Here is a 17,919-nt window from a genome sequence, read left to right as displayed (position 1 = left end):
GCTGGGTTTCCAGCAAAAAGGCAATGTATCAACGACAAGCAGCTATTCGTATAATAACGGTATAAAATATTCTACCACAGGATATATCACAGTTGCAAAGATATTTTCTTTTGAGAAAACGCCTAGCTGCATCCGAAAGCTGAAATTTCGCTCGCCTTTACGCCATATCCCCATTGAACTTAGTACAAACATTCGAGCATGCGATATCTCATCTTCGATACGTGTTATCGGGCGTGCTGCTTTGCAGACCAGGAAGACCCGCAGAACCTAGAGATGCAGCCAAAGAGGCGAAATTTTGAGGAGAAATGCCCTGGGAAAGGAGCTGCTTTTGTAGCTCCGCAAGGTCGATGTTCAATGGCGGAGTACCTGACATAGCAGGGGGCATGGGGAATCCAGGAATGCCTGTGGCCGAAGGAAAATTTTGTGGCTGAGAGGGGTTTTGTTGAGACAGAATCGCTGCCAAGCGGCCAGGGTCCATTTGAGGCATGGATGCAGACATCCCAGCTTGCGGTGCAGGTTGTGGAGCACCAATGCCTGGTAACAATGAGCCAGATCCTGTTTGCAGAGAACCAAGACCGGGGGGAGCAATCTGGATGCCGGGAAGAGATTGGGCGGTAGTATTCTTCTGGTCAACCAAGCTTTCAGCCTCGTCTTGTGCCTCTTGCTCTTCCTCTTCACGCATCTGTCGCCTTCCAAACCCACGACTCCATGTTCCTTGGGCTTCTGCAGCCTCCTCGCCGATATGAAATCTGTCTTTCATGTAACTAGTCTCACCTGGTCTTGCTCGAGACCAGAAGCGTGTGAAATTGTCTTTCGAGCCCGACGCCAAGATATGACCCAGAGGATGCCAGTCGAGTGACCAGATAGTGGCACTGTGGGCATATTGGATCCGATGGGCGGGGTAGATGACCTGTGCTGGGGTATTCGCAGGATCAGGACTGTCGTACGGGGCAATTGTAGGAACTTGTCCTGATGGAAGGTTGGGTTCATCAAGTAAATAATGGTATAATGACCCATCCTCGCTCCCTGTGGAAATGAGGGAACTGTGAATAGGATGCCATGTAAGAGATGAGATAGGCTTCTCATGCCCCCGGAGAATACAGATATCTCGCATCATACGTAGATCAAATACTCTCGCAGTCTGATCACGCGATGACGTAGCGAGAAGGTTGCTGTTTACTCGCGAGAATCGGGTAGTCGTGACGGTATTCTTATGGCTGTGAAGGGTCGTCAAGCACCTAGCGGTGCGAGGATCCCAAAACTTGACCTGGTGGTCTTTCGACCCCGACACCAGAAGACCTTTTGTCGGGTGCCAATCGCACGATTTGACGTCCCAGTTATGACCTGTAAGAACGGTGTCGGCAGTTCGTGCGGTGAAGTCGAAGATCTTTAGGGTCGTATCATCAGACGCGGACAAAAATTTTGTGTCGCTCGGTGACCATGCTAGGTCTCGTACGGCATCGTGATGTGCATCATCGATCGTCTCCACATTGTTGAAGTTAGGTCGCCAGTATTTGATGTCGCCCTTTTGTCCACCTGAAATCAGCCAGTCATGGCTATGCGACCACGCAATCGAAGTTACTCCTGCTTGTAATTGATCATAATGTGCCTGCTCAAATGATCAGCAAAACTACCTCGAGTGCAATGATTAGTCGAGTGGAAGCAGACGCACGTCCATGACTGTCTCAAAGTTGAAAGCCGTTCCATTCCACAGCATAAATTCGCCAGTATGTCCTCCGGTCAACAACCGTCTCCCTTCTGGCGTCCATCTCACAACTGTGATAGGTTTCTTCGATTTACCGATCGATTGGTGTAGGTGTCGTACGGGTATCGTATCTGCAGGAGAATGGATTCGCGCCAACGGCGGAAGCATCTGCGAAAAGAGCGGCGGGTTAGTTGAAATCGTAGACCTGGGCGCGGACGCCCTTAGACAACACGTATCAACTCACATCGACTACATAACTTGCGCTCGGTCTTTCTGTCTCCATACGATGGCCTCCTTTGTATCGTGGCTGTCGTGTGCGCATCCATTGTACGAGCGATGAGCCGTAATCAGTAACCAGTCCTTTAGATTAAGTATTAGTGTTGCTTGCAGCAACGAAGTCGAGAATTCCTTAAGAGAACCTACTCGGACGTCGGGGTCCTACAATCCCACCCTCGTATGTTTTCCTCCCATAAGGCTGAGAGTCGCCGGACGGGTCATCGTAAAATGCCATCGCGCGGCTTCCTCTGCAGACGTAGTGCTCACAACAGGCCTGTGATCATAACAGAGAAGCTGAATATTGGCCCTAATTGATTTGACAAGCCTTGATGCGTACCGCAGACTGAGCTTCTTCGATTGAGAACGTAAAAGCAGCCTGCAATGGCGAGCTCTGGTCGAATTATCAACGTTATTGTGTTTTGTCGTTAGGACATGAGAATCAAAAGTAAGGTATGACCGGGGCGGTCGAACCTCCATCCGCAAGCCTCCCCACTCGTGGTTCAGATGAAGATCTCCAATTAGGATTGATGCTTGGCAATCAAACAGCATCAGACACTTATCGATGAGTCGTCTGAATGCGACCTCAAAAACGTAGGATACATCGTATGCAAATTTATCAGAGATGACGGTCCGCAGACACTAATTACAACCTTCGACGTCCGGGACTCTAAGAAGCCAGAACGGAGACCGCAATATGAAGCACGAATTCTCCACATATGGTACAGCGTATTGTTGTGAGTCCGTTGCTCTCGTGCGCTATCGCTCCAGCTTCTCTCAGACATCTAAATGTTTTGCCATCCCAAATGCTTTATGACTTCACAGAGGTTTCTTTCCTCATCCCGAAAATGGACTATACAGCAGCACTTCTATCTACTACAGCAAGGTAGTCCTTGTCTTCTGCTTCGTGCAGGTAGACAGCTTCTCATCTGGTCTTGCTTCCGATATAGGTTCGTTCAAGGGTGTTGTCGTACAAACTTACAGTGTTTCTGGCAGACAAATTCGGCGCAATCAATTCAGCTGTATGGGCACAAGACACGCCAGGAGTTGATTCAGTCCAACTGACTGATTCCGTAATGAACTCGATGGCATATTTATGTGGGCAGTAAAGATCATACTAAAAGATTGAGTATTGGACTTCCTGTAGGTGATAGATGTTTTTGTGTCAGCTTGAGAGGCTCCAAATTCGGTACCCGTCAATGCAGATTATCATTATGTTAATACACTCAAATGTCCTGATGCTGTTTTCATGTGTATTGAGACAGCAGGGAGCCAGGTTCCAATCAAGGCGAGAGATAAGGAAAGAAGGACCTGGATGTATTCCCTAGTGCAGCAAGCAAACAGGTATAGCTAGTAACTGAGCGATAATGAATCCAATCAAGAACCTTGTGCTGTCAGAGACGATGTCAACGGCGTCTAGGCATGCGTTTGGCGCAAAGGTGATGCATGGGTGCGTGGGTCAAGCGCATGCGTGCGTGACGGAAGGCCCCAAGGTAACTTGATTAATAACGGTTCTCGCCGGTCAGAGGTACCTTTGACTTTCACACCCTGGTCGCCCTCGAGAGGCCTTTGCTCAGACACTTCTGCAAAATACGTAACCAAGAACCCCCACCATGGTGATTTCGAAATATATTTATCTCGCCTACGTCCTTTCTTGGTATCACCATACAGATTCATCTCTCATGTCATGGTAGAGCAGAGCGAAACTCAATTGCTGGTCTGTCGCTTCAGTGTTCCGGGGTATCTCCGCAATTGAACTGCGAATCAACTAGAGCTCTCCATCCTGTCGCTCGTTTTCCTCGCAGAGTTTCGTTTCGTCACTCTCACTGCTGAGTTTTGTGCAACAGTTCATGAAGATGAGTGCTTCCAAAACAGTAACTTCGTCAGCCAGTGCCGTTAGCACGAGCTCTGGAAGGTCGACTCCGTCGAAGCTCGTCAATGGAGCTACCCGCAATGGCTCCGCAGCAGCTGGCAACGGCTCTACCGGGACAGCCAAAGGGAAGAGGAGGAGCAAATATCGCCATGTTGCAGCTTATCATTCAGAGCTGCGGCATTCGAGCCTCAGTAGAGAGACCAGTGTGGTCCCAAGCTTTCTTGGATTCCGGAATCTCATGGTGATTGTTTTAGGTAGTTATTCCGCCTGCGTCGCCTTTTCACATGTTTGGTGCTAACATAGCTCCACGTGTTCTAGTGGCGATGAATCTTCGCCTGATAATTGAAAATTTCATGAAAGTAAGCATATATGGTATAGTCCGAAAGCAGTGTACTCTGGTATTCTAACAGATTTCTTCTTGCAGTATGGCGTCCTTATCTGCATCAAATGTCATGACTATCGGAAGCAGGATGTAGTTCTTGGGTCGATTCTCTTTGCCCTTGTTCCATGCCATCTCTTCCTTGCGTACATCATTGAATTGGTTGCAGCTCAGCAATCCAAGAAAACTGTCGGTCGACAGAAAAAGGATCTATCGACGGAGGAGAGGGAGCGCGAACAACAGGCCTTCCGCTCAACCTGGAGGTATACAGCCTTCTTCCATACCGTGAACGCTACCCTTTGCCTCGCCGTGACCAGCTTCGTTGTTTATTTCTACATCAATCATCCTGGAATCGGTACAATTTGTGAGCTCCACGCAATCATTGTGTGGCTCAAAAATTGCTCCTATGCATTTACGAATCGCGATCTGCGGCAGGCAATGGTCGACCCCTCTGCAGAGTCTGCTCTCCCAGAAATCTACTCCACATGCCCATATCCAAGAAATATCACACTTGGGAACCTTACATATTTTTGGCTAGCACCGACACTTGTATATCAACCCGTTTATCCTCGATCGTCGCATATTCGATGGTCTTTTGTTGCCAAACGGCTTGCTGAGTTTTTTGGTTTAGCTGTCTTCATATGGCTTCTCTCGGCTCAGTATGCAGCCCCGGTCTTGCGAAATTCCATTGACAAGATAGCTGTGATGGATATTGCGTCAATCCTCGAGCGGGTCATGAAACTCTCCACAATTTCGCTTGTCATTTGGCTCGCTGGATTCTTTGCGCTCTTCCAGTCGCTGCTGAATGCTTTGGCGGAGGTCATGCGGTTCGGAGATCGTGAGTTCTACACAGATTGGTGGAACAGCCCGAGTCTCGGCGCATACTGGCGGTCATGGAACAGGCCGGTGTACCTCTTCATGAAGAGGCATGTTTTCTCGCCGCTGGTAGGAAGAGGCTGGAGCCCTTTTGCGGCGAGCTTCATGGTCTTTTCCCTCTCTGCAGTCCTGCATGAGATGTTGGTGGGGATTCCTACCCACAATTTGATCGGTGAGAACTTAATTCTTTTCGCAAATGATAAATCTGGAATCACTGACGGCCACATAGGTGTTGCATTTGCGGGGATGATGTTCCAGCTGCCATTGATTGCTGTGACAGCTCCCTTTGAAAAGGTGAATGACGCCTTGGGCAAGATTGTAGGGAACTCAATCTTCTGGGTAAGCTTTTGCCTCGTTGGTCAACCGCTGGGTGCGCTCTTGTATTTCTTTGCATGGCAGGCGAAGTACGGAAGTGTCAGCAAGATACACGTTTAGATTTGGAGCCACCACTATACTATATGTCTGAGATGTAAAATTTAGCCAGTTGCTCGGTCCTTCCAGATGCTCAATTGAGATACTGAGTCAGAAGATACCGCAATCTTGAGGCAGCGTTCGGATATCTTCGAATTGCTTCTATGCATGTTGAAGCGGATAAGACGGGTTCCCAGCTTAGCTGCAGGACGGATGCGGCCGTTCGGATAAGTTGATGCTCCGAAGGACCACAGTTACCCCGTCTTCCGGGAAGCTGACATCAGGCCAGAACAATATAAAAGCACCGGCTGGGACAGATTTTAGTGTCTCTGCAATTTGAGCTACTCAGACATAGCTACAATACTATTTGTGTTCAAGTGTTAGCAGATTATTTTATTATTCTCTCCGTCGAAATGGTTGCTATCGTTGTACCAGAAAATTACGGGTATGTCCTCCACTGTGTTGAAGTCAGAAAAACAATCGATAATTTGAAGCTCATTAAAATGCCAGTTCCGTCGTCGCCGTTGCCCTAGGAGCTATTCCAGTGCTTAGCTTCATTCATGGATGTATCGTGACTGGCCTTCGGAAGGATGCCAAGGTCCCCTATCCGCACAGCTATGCGACCGTTGAGCAATGCAAGTCAAATGTGTGCATACCTGGTCTTTGGTTTGGTACACCGCTATGTGAAGATTATTAATGCTGAAGTCATGATACAGGCCAAAGCCGAGCAATTTAACTGCGCGCAGCGGGCCCACGCTAACTACCTCGAGAATATGCCTCAAACAATGCTCTTCACCCTCTTCGCGGGTCTGAAATACCCTCACCTGGCAACAGCAATTGGCGCTTCATGGCTGTTTTTCCGATCTCTCTACTTGTACGGCTATGTGTACTCGGGTAAGCCACAAGGCAAGGGCAGATTGCTGGGAGGTTTCTTCTGGTTTTCTCAAGGCGCTCTGTGGGCTCTGAGTGTGTTTGGTGTTGCCAAAGACATGATCTCTTACTGAGAGTTATTCTGTGTCTGACGAAATATGTTGTGTATATATATATATGTACGTTAAAAGTTCCGTGGAGTTACCAGTGATTGACCAATGTTTTATCTTCTACAGTTCTGCCTGTCTACCCCATTCTAGCTGTACCTGACTACAGAGTAGTTTAATTGTGGTTGACCCCACAGTCGGAGGCGGAGGAATACAGCACCGATGTGGCCTGTCTCCATCCAGATTGGCACGCAATTTTTACACGCGGAAAAGATCGAGATAGAGTACGACTTTAAATTTAGTCCCCGGCGGCTTCTATTTTAGAATATTTGAGATTTGATTCTCAAGCAATTGATTTGGTTGGGTCACCCTCAATTGGATAATATACCTCATTGCTCGGCTACTTCAACTCATCAATCACCGTCATACCCCGCATATAACCCTCCATTCCCACGATGTCGTCCAAGTCGCAATTGACTTACGGTGCTCGAGCCAGCAAGCACCCCAATCCTCTGGCAAAGAGACTTTTTGAGATTGCCGAAGCAAAGAAGACAAACGTTACCGTCTCTGCTGATGTGACGACAACCCGAGAACTCCTGGACCTCGCTGACCGTACGGAAGCTGTTGGATCCAATACATATGCCGTCTAGCAATGGACTAATCAACTTTTGATGATACAGGTCTCGGTCCCTACATCGCCGTCATCAAGACACACATCGACATCCTCACCGATTTCAGCGTCGACACTATCAATGGCCTGAATGTGCTGGCTCAAAAGCACAACTTTTTGATCTTCGAGGACCGCAAATTCATCGACATCGGCAATACCGTCCAGAAGCAATACCACGGCGGTGCTCTGAGGATCTCCGAATGGGCCCACATTATCAACTGCAGCGTTCTCCCTGGCGAGGGCATCGTCGAGGCTCTGGCCCAGACCGCATCTGCGCAAGACTTCCCCTATGGTCCTGAGAGAGGACTGTTGGTCCTGGCAGAGATGACCTCCAAAGGATCGCTGGCTACGGGCGAGTATACCAAGGCATCGGTTGACTACGCTCGCAAATACAAGAACTTCGTTATGGGTTTCGTGTCGACGCGGGCCCTGACGGAAGTGCAGTCGGATGTGTCTTCAGCCTCGGAGGATGAAGATTTCGTGGTCTTCACGACGGGTGTGAACCTCTCTTCCAAAGGAGATAAGCTTGGACAGCAATACCAGACTCCTGCATCGGCTATTGGACGCGGTGCCGACTTTATCATCGCCGGTCGAGGCATCTACGCTGCTCCCGACCCGGTTGAAGCTGCACAGCGGTACCAGAAAGAAGGCTGGGAAGCTTATATGGCCAGAGTATGCGGCAAGTCATGATTTCCTCTTGGAGCAAAAGTGTAGTGCCAGTACGAGTGTTGTGGAGGAAGGCTGCATACATTGTGCCTGTCATTAAACGATGAGCTCGTCCGTATTGGCCCCTGTAATGCCATGTTTTCCGCCCCCAATCGTCAAGGTTTTCCCTTTGTTAGATTCCTACCAGTCATCTAGCAAGTGAGGTAAGCTTTGCCAGAAACGCCAAGGCTTTATCTATGTAGTCGATAAGCAAAGTGGACTGATAGCTTAATATGGAAGGTCCCTCAGGACAAGTCGACCTGTGCAGAAGAGATAACAGCTTGGCATCACGCATCAGTGCCTCCTCTCAGACAGAATAAGTCGCCATAAGTTATCGACCGAACCTAGGTAGGGTATATTTGGTGACGACAATACCTCCCGACGATACCTGGATTAGACACCGTATGCCGCGAATTAACGCCTTCCGACCAAGTCCCTTTTGGTGATCGACACTTTAGGATCATCTCCTGCCAGTCGCCCAGACTGACGGTGTTATGGTGGCGCGCTATGGCTTTCCTAGCCGGTCAAGCTCCGTGCACTAGAGAGCGGAGAAGGAGGGGGAGTTGATAGGGAATGATATCTAGGTAGAGAAGTACTCCAACCAGAGATATGCGGATCAATGCTCCGGCAGTTGTTAGCATACCCCAACCTCGTTTAAGTATCCTCTTCTTCCATCCATCTTTATCATTATTTGTCTATGTGCATCCCTAGATCACGTCAATTATTTCGATAAATGGATACGTGCACTCGGGAATGCGTGATTGGCTCGTCTCGTGTTCTCAGTTCCTCATTCCCCCCCACGTTACATTGACAACGGAGTATTAGCCTATGGTCCTGTTCGATAAGCTTGCTCCATCGCCTCCACTACGTCAAGCGGAGTATCAGACATGAGCTCTACCCCAGATATCGCCTGCTTATCGCTGGTTGCTTTGTCATGCAAGTACAGATCACATCGGCAATTCTGATAACAGATGGTGCCATTGTCTTTCCAACAGATGAGGGGAAGGATATGAATAGGCCCCAAGTCCCCATACCTTTTTTCTTTCTTTGATATCGTCTTTCAAATTCTCACTCCCTTTCCAACCTGCGACACTCCTCATCTTAGAAATGGCCGAGGACAAGGCTCCCCGACCCACCATGGATCCGAAGCTGGAGAAGCACGCCCATGATGCGGATGAGGCGATGAAGGCCTTTGAGGGTATGGAGGGCGAGTCTATTACCCTCGATGAAGAAACGAACAAAAGACTTTTAAAGATTATTGACTGGCATATGATGCCGATCATGTGCGTTGTGTATGGGATGAACTATTTAGATAGTATAGGCCAACGGATTATTCGCGAACATTCTAACAAGAACTGACGGCTGCTAGAAACTACCTTGTCGTATGCTAGTGTCATGGGAATCAAGAAGGATATCAATCTGAAGGGCGATGATTATCAATGGTTGGGGAGTTTATTCTACTTTGGTACGTGCGCCGAAAAATAGTAGTAATTTGTCTCTAACAACTACAGGCTACTTGGCATGGGAATATCCGACCAGTCGTCTTCTCCAGCGTTTACCCCTAGGGAAATACTCTGCAGCTTGTATCATCATCTGGGGCACCATCTTGTCCTGTTTTGCTGCTGTCAGCAACTTCCCAGGGGCCGTTGCAATTCGGTAGGGACAGGTGATACTCCTCATCAGCGGCAATTGCTGACTGCATAGATTCTTCCTGGGTGTTTTTGAAGCTTCCGTCACCCCCGGCTTTGCCCTATTGACTTCCCAGGTAAGATAGCCGCTTTCGACTTGCTGAGATAATTCCACTCTAATATTGTGCTGCAGTGGTACACCAAGCAAGAACAGAACAGCCGAGTCAATATATGGTTCAGCTTCAACGGCTGGGGCCAGATTTTTGGCGGCTTAGTAGCATACGGCATCGCAGTTGGTACTGCGAAGAATGGTTCGGCCATCGAACCATGGAAGATTGTGTTCCTATTTACGGGGCTGCTCACAGTGGCCTTGGGTGTGATCTTCTTGTGGGTCGTTCCTGACAGTCAGCTCAACGCCCGCTGGTTGAAGAAAGAAGACCGGATTCTGGCCGTGGCGCGTGTCAAGGTCAACCAGCAAGGTATCGGCAACAAACATTTCAAGATTTATCAGGTGAAGGAGGCGCTCATGGACCCAATGACCTGGGCTTTCTTCTTTTACGCACTCATTGCAGATATCCCTAACGGCGGGATCACCAACTTCTTCAGTCAAATGGTGAGTGTTCACCTTGATTCTTCTGTTGCTCCTCTGACGATCATTAGATTTCCAGCTTCGGTTACACCGCGGAGGAAAGTCTCTTGTACGGTACCCCTGGGGGTGCCGTCGAGGTGGTCGCACTTTTGGTGAACGGATATGTGGGCCAAATCACCGGACAACGTATCCTCTGCAGTACCGGCGGCCTCATCACCTCGATAATCGGAATGGTCCTCATCGTTGCCCTGCCATTGTCGAACAACGTTGGCCGTCTGATAGGTTATTACATGACCCAAGCGAGCCCGACGCCATTTGTGGCTCTCTTGTCTCTAGTGTCTTCCAACGTCGCCGGCTACACCAAGAAGACAACCGTGGCTGCGCTGTACCTGATCGGTTACTGTGCGGGAAACATCATCGGTAAGATATCCTTATTCTAATGGCAAAAATGGTACTAAAACATGGATAGGTCCACAAGTCTTCCGGCCCAAGGATGCGCCCCGATACGTACCCGCTGAGATCACCATTATCGTCTGCTGGGGCGTTTGCCTGCTGCTGCTTGTCTTTATCTGGTGGTGGTACAACAAGGAGAACAAGCGGAAGGCTCTCATCCGGGCATCGCCGGACTATGTGAGTCTAGAAAATCAAGCGTGAGTTCTCCCTTGACTGTTCTTTTGCCGTGTATCCATTGACATTGATCGAATCAGGTTCCTCGATCTGACGGACGGAGAGAATCATGACTTTATTTATGCGCTGTAGCTCTCATTCCGTTGATGAATATATTCCTATGCTTGGAAGGTCAACGCTATGTTTCTATATAGCTGCGTGAGTCGCATTAGCAACAACAGATTATGGCTCTCTGAGCCTTTGGTCAGGGTGTGGATTGTAGGCAGTCCCAGTATACAAAGTGTTACTCCAAACGTAGGCTGATATAACCCAACACACATAAGAGATCTCTCATCGCATACATGCAATAATACATTCCCATCATATTCAATCTCTCTCGTCGACGTTGTAAACCATCGAGAAGGAACAGGTTCAACAACCTTTCTCAAAGCATATATATATATATGTATAAGAATTGAATTCGTACCGCACACACCTTTGTTTTTCCTACACTAGTTAGTATCTAAGAACTGAAAGAGCAGCTAGCAAGTAGCAAGCATACCGGTCTTGAAAGTCATAATCATGGTTCATTGCCAGAAGAAACTCTGTTTGCCTCCAGACATATATATACAGCAGGCATATACAACGGACACTGTACCCATGGAAGACTATTTTTGTTAGTATCACTCACAAATATCTACGTACACAAACAGTGTAGGTAAGTATACCGTGCCACCAAACACCAAGGTCCTCGGGACATAGACAAGGACAAGGCCGAGTTGAAAGATACCTACCTATCGTCAGCTAATTCACCACAAAGACATAAGACACAAATGGCGTGCAAAAGGCGCAAAAGGTAAAACGCGAAACGCAAGACTTACTTTTGAATCAAATACAAAAAGACTCGTTACCAGAGCGCACATAACACATCTGATAACCCAGGCCCGTTCCCAACCACCCAACCAAGGGCCCGTTTATGTCGCTAGAGCTAGAGGCATATTCGGTTTGGTATGCCCTGGTTAATAATTTAAGTTTTGACAGTTGATTGTGTTTGTTTTTTTTGTTTTGTTTTGTTTTTCTCTGTCTTGGTTTTTCTTTTGGTTTTTGGTTGTTGATTGTTGATTCGTGGGGGCTGATGTTTGAGTTGGGGAGGAAGGGAGGGAGTTGTGAAGTACTGGGAGGCAGGTGTAGCTGGGCAATAGGAAGAGGAAGGCAGAGTGCGTAGACTGGTGTTAGATGGCGATAGATGTTGTAGGAGAGGGCAGAAGGGGAAAGCAGTGCAAGGAAACGGACAAGGGAAGGTCCACTGGGCTTCCACCAGAGGCAGTCGCTCAGAGTCACCTGTAGAGAGGAAGGGTGGGAGAGAGTTGTAAGAAGAAAGAAGGAAAGAGCAAGGAAGCATGGCAAGAAGGGTATTTATACCTGTGGTTCCTCGCTAAGCAGCTAGCAGGTCTCAAGCGAGCTGGCGTCGACGCTCGTCATTCACTATCTTTGACTGTATATGGTCAAGTGGTTGGAGAGACACTACACAAGGACTTTGCTGGGGAGTTGCTACCACAACAGAGTACAGAAATGGGCCAATACTGAAGTCTGGCTATTATTCAGTAAGACAATGGGCGTTGTTTGCAGCAGCAGGGGAGGCAGGGTCTGCTTCCATGGTTGATGGGTTTGACATGATTTGCTGTCGAAACTCGTCTACGTCGTACCTGTAACAGTCATGATAGAGCGTCATTGTTTGCAATCAACTTGACAACAGTGTTATGACTGCACAGCGTGCGGAATGGGGACTATCAGATACTGGGGCCACTACATGTCATAACCATAAACAGTCGAGTACATTTTGAGACACCTAGGAAACAGACCTACTAAGACTTGTATCAGACATTTTTCGATGCTAGAGACAAAGGAAGAATCTAACAAAAGGCTCCAAGGAACTGGCCGCCGAGTGGAATGATCTCCATTGTTTTCAAATCTTTGTACAGGGACACTAAAAGAACTTCACTGAGAGCTATGAATACACCCACAATGCTTCTGGACGGCTTTCAAAAAAAGTATTACTCCGCTGGCTTTAATGACTCGAATAGCTGACTTGCACTGACGACTTCAGCCGTGTGCGGATATTTCAAGTACTATTCACTATATGCTACTTGCGCGTGGACATGGAATGACTCGGCAGGCCTACGAATAGCTGAGTGTAAACATAGATATTCCTTCAGCACCATGCTCTATTGAATGTTTCAATCAGTAAGTCTGGGCATCTTGTGCAGTGTAAGCGTCCCTACTATGAGCCACCTAGATATAGAGAGCCGATAACACTTGCACAGTGACTACCAGGTGATATAACAAATAAACAGAATGGAGCTACCATATAATATTTGACCGTTTTGACGTCCATCTTTATAGCTGACGGCCTGATCCTGGCACCCCACCAGCTGAGCATAGATGAAGGCTACGCATGTCGGTCCATGGAAACAAGAGGGAACAGAGTAATTCTTCAGTGTCGAGTTGAAAGGAAGTAGTGTCTGTAAGACTGAAGGGCATGCTTTATTCATATGCCCGCAATTCTTTTGTTCTCTATACAAGATATCCTCGAGAATGCACCGTCTGAACTTATCAAAGTCTACTTAGACTTGACGTATCTGCTGCGCTTGGTCATACGTGCATGGGAGCAGGCATTAGAACAGAGAACCATCCTCCAAACTCAAATGAACTGCCGTGTATTTACCAGTCTGGTTCAGTGGACATGGACGACTATAATCCCACCGGACATACCGCAGCCAAGCAATCCTATTCAACCAACCATGATCAAAGGAGAGTTTTGGTTGGTTCTCAAAAGCCAATGTCGACATGGATTGGAAGTCTAATCGGACATGAACCTGATTGAGCTGTGGTTGCCAGCTAGGTACTTTATTCCTGTCGGGGAGTCGGCCGACGAAACAAGAAATCAGGGAACCAAAGACTCTGTGGTGAGGCACGGGCCTGATCCTTGATATGATCAGTATCAAAACGGGATTAGCCCTCATATCAAGATTTTGTAGTACTCATTAAGTGCTCTGTGAACATCAATAGTTGACAAGTCCAAGTTGACCGCCTTGCAAAAAAGAACAGAAACGGCGGTCAGCTGTGTCAACCAATGGTTGCTAGAGGGAGGGGCAGATGACCTATTGAGCAACCGCGGATGGAGGTAAGTCCATGCGCTGGAGTGGGCGTAGTGGGGCAGCAACATTCTGCCCAAGAACAATTGTCTCGTATCAGAATTATCCAGGGCCAGTTCCCTTGCTTCTGCAGGTAGTCAAGGAGAGTTCAGTTGTAAGATAGTACTAGGAGTGTTTTCGAGGTATTCTTGTACCTTCCGTAGTCCTTCCTTACTCCAAGTGCAACTTGCAAATGACGTAGTCATCCAGGGTCAACTGCATGAAAGAATCTCCCATGTTACTTTCGGTTCCTGAAAAGAACCATGCAGGGGGTCAGGGACAAGGGATCTAGACTCACCTTAGAGGAAGACGGGTGGATTCCGCTTTCTCTATGGAGTATGGAGTAATGAGGTACCTATCCATTCTGTATGTACTCTGTACACAGTGCCCTGTAAAATGATGGTAATGACAGACAGACGAACCCCGCAGCGCTTCTTTGCTTAAGCCTTCTTCCTCTTGTAAGTCTTTCTGACCTGTTCTCGGGCGACTCGCCCTTTCGGTCCTCTTGGTCATTAAATCGTTGGCGCCGGCAACAATCCCGACGACAATCTTTTGCTGGATCCGTTTGTCGATGAATGATATCAACCAAAATGGGTCCTCTGTTGACGCTATGGAGATGGAACTAAGGCACACACACACCACGATGATCGTCTCTGCTGGCAACTTGGCACTGTCGGGCGCCTACAGTCGGTGAAGAGAATTCTTCTCCAATCTCCTACAAGTATTTAGTTTCCAGTACCGACTCGCTTTGTGAAAGAAAAAGGATTTGAGGTTTCGTCTGGGAATTTCTCCCTCACTTGAGACAGTTCTTTCGTTGGTTTCAGGTTTCTATTTTCGACATCATTATCATTATCCGTACTGTCTTCTTTTGCAAAGTTATCCATAACATTCTTTATTGTCTTCTTGATCACCGGGCTGATCATTCATCATGAGTCCCTTTCAATGATCCTCCCGTGATTTTGCCCCTCTCTCCTTTGATCTTCCCCTCCTTGAACCCTAACTTTAACCTACTGATTGGCTGTGTGATGCAAAAGAAGGGAATCTTGTTCATTCATATATCCTTGGGATCAACACATTCGTCAGCGGCACAAAGGAACTGGTTGTTAAGTCGATGGTCTTTTGATCCTTTGCCTCTGACTGGTGCCATTTGACGGCAAAGCACATGTGAATCTCTGCCGTCCCATTAACCTTTACTCTTCCCACCTGATGTTGAGGTAACGACTGGGAGCATGGCCGCCTCGTTCACATGCCATGGAGCTATACTGCCCAGCGGCAATGCCCATATGAGCCACTCTCATCACGGAAGCCACTCGATCCATGTAGACGAAGCTACTCTCGCTTCCTCTATCACAACCACTACCTCGACTCCTACAATAAGTCCTTCTACTACATTCGCTCTCACTCCTGGGCATGATCAACCTGCTTCGTATCTGGCAGTCTCAACTTGGCCACCCCTCAATTTCACTACAAGAGCTATCTCGCCCTGCTTAAGCGATATTTCAGAGACTAAGACCTTCTACAGTACCGTAGAGGTCACCGAGATTTGTGCGGATGCATGCGACTCGCCCATAGCTCTGGACTTGACGTCGAATGGTTGCTTGGACCAGATGGAAAACTGTTTGACGCATGCAGTCGGACAACCAGATACGACGACGGTGACGCCTTCAACTCCTACTTCGAATAGCCATCGTACGCCTAAACGAAAACGAACAGTATCGCCGCCGTCTTCTGCAAAATCTCCTGAGCACCTTCGCTCCACATCCCGAAGTACTCGCCGGACCACACCGACCAGTCGCCGCAGTTCTTTGCACTCGCACCGACGTGCAGCAACTACATCGCTTACACCGTCCGTCGTTGATCGAAAAGATCCAGTGGCAAAGCGTGAGGATCTTCTGGCCCTCCATCGCGAGGCATGTCGACTATTCCAGGACAACGAATTACAACAATCCTACTTGCAGAAAAGACAATCTCCCCCGGCACCTTGTGCACCTTGTGCACGCCGAGCATCTTCTGAATTCAGTTCACCGTCAGCTTCGCCGATTGCATACACCCATTTCTCCACTTCAGCTCGAGAACCTGGACTGGACACCAGCTTGAGCCCCGATCATCCGACTTATAGACCCGCCGCCAATTCTGTAGCCGGCGGCGCTTCAAAACAGGTGATGTCGACGGTAATTGACTGGACTTCACCATCTACTCGCAGGCGAGAATACAAGAAAATCGATCGAGCCAGCAACGGTGTTCGCGGATTCTGGCGACGAGTGGCACCCCGGTGGTGCCAATTCGGGGACAATCGCATGCCGTTCTTCCGAGAAGGGAAGAACGGCAAGGGCAACTATGAGGGCAGCGTCCGGAGGTTTCGAATGGACTTGCCTGACGAGCCGGTCGATGAGACGGCGAACAGATCCCGTCGAGGCCTAAAGTTCAAGAAGAAGTTGACTGTCCACGGATTTACCCCTCGGCGGAGTACATGTTAGTCTCTGAGCTGCGCCTCGGTCTTGTCATATCGCGTCGTGTTTAGCGTGCTGCTTGTCGCTGGCGATGTGGTGCAGCAATTCTACCACGAGGATTACACTGACGATCTGCCCGGTTTCTTGTTTTGCTGTGGACCCAGTTTATACGGGTGTAGACTTTGAGATTGTGATACCCTGCCAACATGGCCTTTTCTTTATCCTAGTCTTAGCATATCAAGCATATCATATATTTCGAAATGGTTTGAATGAACGTGCACTTTTCTAAATGTCCAGTAATGTACGTAACACCAACGCCATGCAATGCAATATATGGGTATCGATAGAGCGCACAGCCGTAAGCCCAGGCAGCAACTACAACAATTCAAAATCATCCAGGTTATCCCTGTAGCGCATGATATTGCGCTTGATCTTGCTGCTATCCACCCAGGTGATATGGTCCTCCATATTGCGCGTCACCAGATACGCCGGGTCCGTGACAACCTCTGGGCCACAGCGCACATGACCCTGCTCGATATACGTCACAGCCTATCAAGTCAGCACCCACCTCTCTTTTTCTTTTTCTTCAGTCCAAAGGAAAGAAAAAAAAGGGTGGAAAAACATACAGCCTTGATCGTCTCCACCATCCCCGTCCTCACCATCACAACAGCCAACCTCCTCCTACAAAACGCCGAAACTGTCACCTCGCGCTCCACCCTTGACAACCCCGCCCCTTGCTCGCGCGACTGCTTCAGCAATCCCATCCGCCACAGCTTATCCAGCACCTCGGACTCGATCTTCTTGCGCAGCGGATCCGAGTCCGGGTCGAGCTGGGAGAGCTTGTGGGCGAGCTGGCGGAGGGAGCCGGCGAGCGCGTTGTAGGACTTGTAGTCTGTGTCGTTTTGGAGGTGGTAGCGTTGCCGGATTTGGTGTTCGCGGTGGCCGCCGTCGGATTTGTAGTTGATGAAGTCGACCTTTCGGAGGAGTCTATCTCATTGTTGTTAGAAACTTGCTTCTGGGGTACGGGGTAGAGAGGGAGGGAGGAGTGAGCGGAGCGGACTTTTTCTCGTGATATTTGAGCTGGCGGACCATTTTGATGACTATATGCTAGTTGTTTCCTTTGAGAAAGGGAGTGGATTGGCGATTGCGATGCGATGATGGCTTGTCTTGTCGTGGTGACGATAAAAAATTCTATGGATGAAAGGCGGTGTGTGGTTCTGCTGGTGGTTTAGTACGCGGTGCAAACTGTGCAAACTGCCATGTGATCTGAACCAGTGGTCGGGTTTATCATACTTATTCGGGTATAGTGTTGCTTGTCTAACATTGTTGCTGTTGAATTTAGCCGTAAACACAACCAGTTGGCTGAGTATCTCGGCTCTTTACTATATCAGGCTCTTTACTATATCACCTCTCAGGCGCATTGGGCGTTAACAATGTTGATTATATGCTTGATAAACCACTGATTCTATGCCCTAGGACTAAGATTGAGTATAAGATACTCAAAGCCGGAGAATCCTAACGTAATGATGGTTTGTCAGTAAAGACCGTCGCGGAGATCGTTAGGATGGAGCTGGTGGGACGAC

The 17,919-nt window shown here is 48.4% G+C and overlaps 7 protein-coding genes across 7 annotated transcripts; 5 read left to right on the top strand and 2 right to left on the bottom strand.

Moving 5' to 3' along the window:
* Positions 1-208: 208 nt before the first annotated feature.
* pfs2 (WD40 repeat domain-containing protein) lies at positions 209-1,873 on the bottom strand (the record flags this gene model as incomplete). The annotated part of the gene is made up of 2 exons (XM_750080.1): positions 209-1,536; positions 1,669-1,873. 2 exons carry the CDS (start codon positions 1,871-1,873, stop codon positions 209-211), a joined length of 1,533 nt encoding a protein of 510 aa, XP_755173.1.
* Positions 1,874-3,828: 1,955 nt separating this feature from the next.
* AFUA_2G08380 (putative diacylglycerol O-acyltransferase (DgaT)) lies at positions 3,829-5,541 on the top strand (the record flags this gene model as incomplete). The annotated part of the gene is made up of 4 exons (XM_750079.1): positions 3,829-4,105; positions 4,170-4,210; positions 4,276-5,278; positions 5,336-5,541. The coding sequence occupies 4 exons, from the start codon at positions 3,829-3,831 to the stop codon at positions 5,539-5,541; spliced, it is 1,527 nt and encodes a 508-aa protein (XP_755172.1).
* A 389-nt stretch (positions 5,542-5,930) lies between these two features.
* On the top strand, positions 5,931-6,521 carry AFUA_2G08370 (MAPEG family protein; the record flags this gene model as incomplete). The annotated part of the gene is made up of 3 exons (XM_750078.2): positions 5,931-5,962; positions 6,028-6,163; positions 6,234-6,521. The coding sequence occupies 3 exons, from the start codon at positions 5,931-5,933 to the stop codon at positions 6,519-6,521; spliced, it is 456 nt and encodes a 151-aa protein (XP_755171.2).
* A 428-nt stretch (positions 6,522-6,949) lies between these two features.
* pyrG (orotidine-5'-phosphate decarboxylase pyrG) lies at positions 6,950-7,854 on the top strand (the record flags this gene model as incomplete). The annotated part of the gene is made up of 2 exons (XM_750077.1): positions 6,950-7,106; positions 7,175-7,854. The coding sequence occupies 2 exons, from the start codon at positions 6,950-6,952 to the stop codon at positions 7,852-7,854; spliced, it is 837 nt and encodes a 278-aa protein (XP_755170.1).
* Positions 7,855-8,976: 1,122 nt separating this feature from the next.
* AFUA_2G08350 (allantoate permease family MFS transporter) lies at positions 8,977-10,845 on the top strand (the record flags this gene model as incomplete). The annotated part of the gene is made up of 8 exons (XM_750076.1): positions 8,977-9,184; positions 9,239-9,334; positions 9,381-9,525; positions 9,574-9,634; positions 9,691-10,110; positions 10,158-10,506; positions 10,556-10,736; positions 10,794-10,845. 8 exons carry the CDS (start codon positions 8,977-8,979, stop codon positions 10,843-10,845), a joined length of 1,512 nt encoding a protein of 503 aa, XP_755169.1.
* A 4,270-nt stretch (positions 10,846-15,115) lies between these two features.
* On the top strand, positions 15,116-16,363 carry AFUA_2G08340 (uncharacterized protein; the record flags this gene model as incomplete). The annotated part of the gene is made up of 1 exon (XM_750075.1): positions 15,116-16,363. The coding sequence occupies one exon, from the start codon at positions 15,116-15,118 to the stop codon at positions 16,361-16,363; it is 1,248 nt and encodes a 415-aa protein (XP_755168.1).
* Positions 16,364-16,711: 348 nt separating this feature from the next.
* AFUA_2G08320 (snoRNA-binding rRNA-processing protein IMP3) lies at positions 16,712-17,528 on the bottom strand (the record flags this gene model as incomplete). Its single annotated transcript, XM_750073.2, has 3 exons — positions 17,397-17,528; positions 16,963-17,323; positions 16,712-16,885 (listed from the first exon to the last, which is right to left on the bottom strand). The coding sequence occupies exons 1-3, from the start codon at positions 17,426-17,428 to the stop codon at positions 16,712-16,714; spliced, it is 567 nt and encodes a 188-aa protein (XP_755166.1). The 5' UTR covers positions 17,429-17,528.
* Between the last annotated feature and the right edge of the window lie 391 nt (positions 17,529-17,919).

This window comes from Aspergillus fumigatus, chromosome 2 (genome assembly GCF_000002655.1).
Source record: "Aspergillus fumigatus Af293 chromosome 2, whole genome shotgun sequence".
Taxonomy (NCBI): Eukaryota; Fungi; Ascomycota; class Eurotiomycetes; order Eurotiales; family Aspergillaceae; genus Aspergillus; species Aspergillus fumigatus.
Note: the sequence above shows the minus strand (reverse complement) of the source record. Positions and strands in the feature narration are given on the sequence as shown.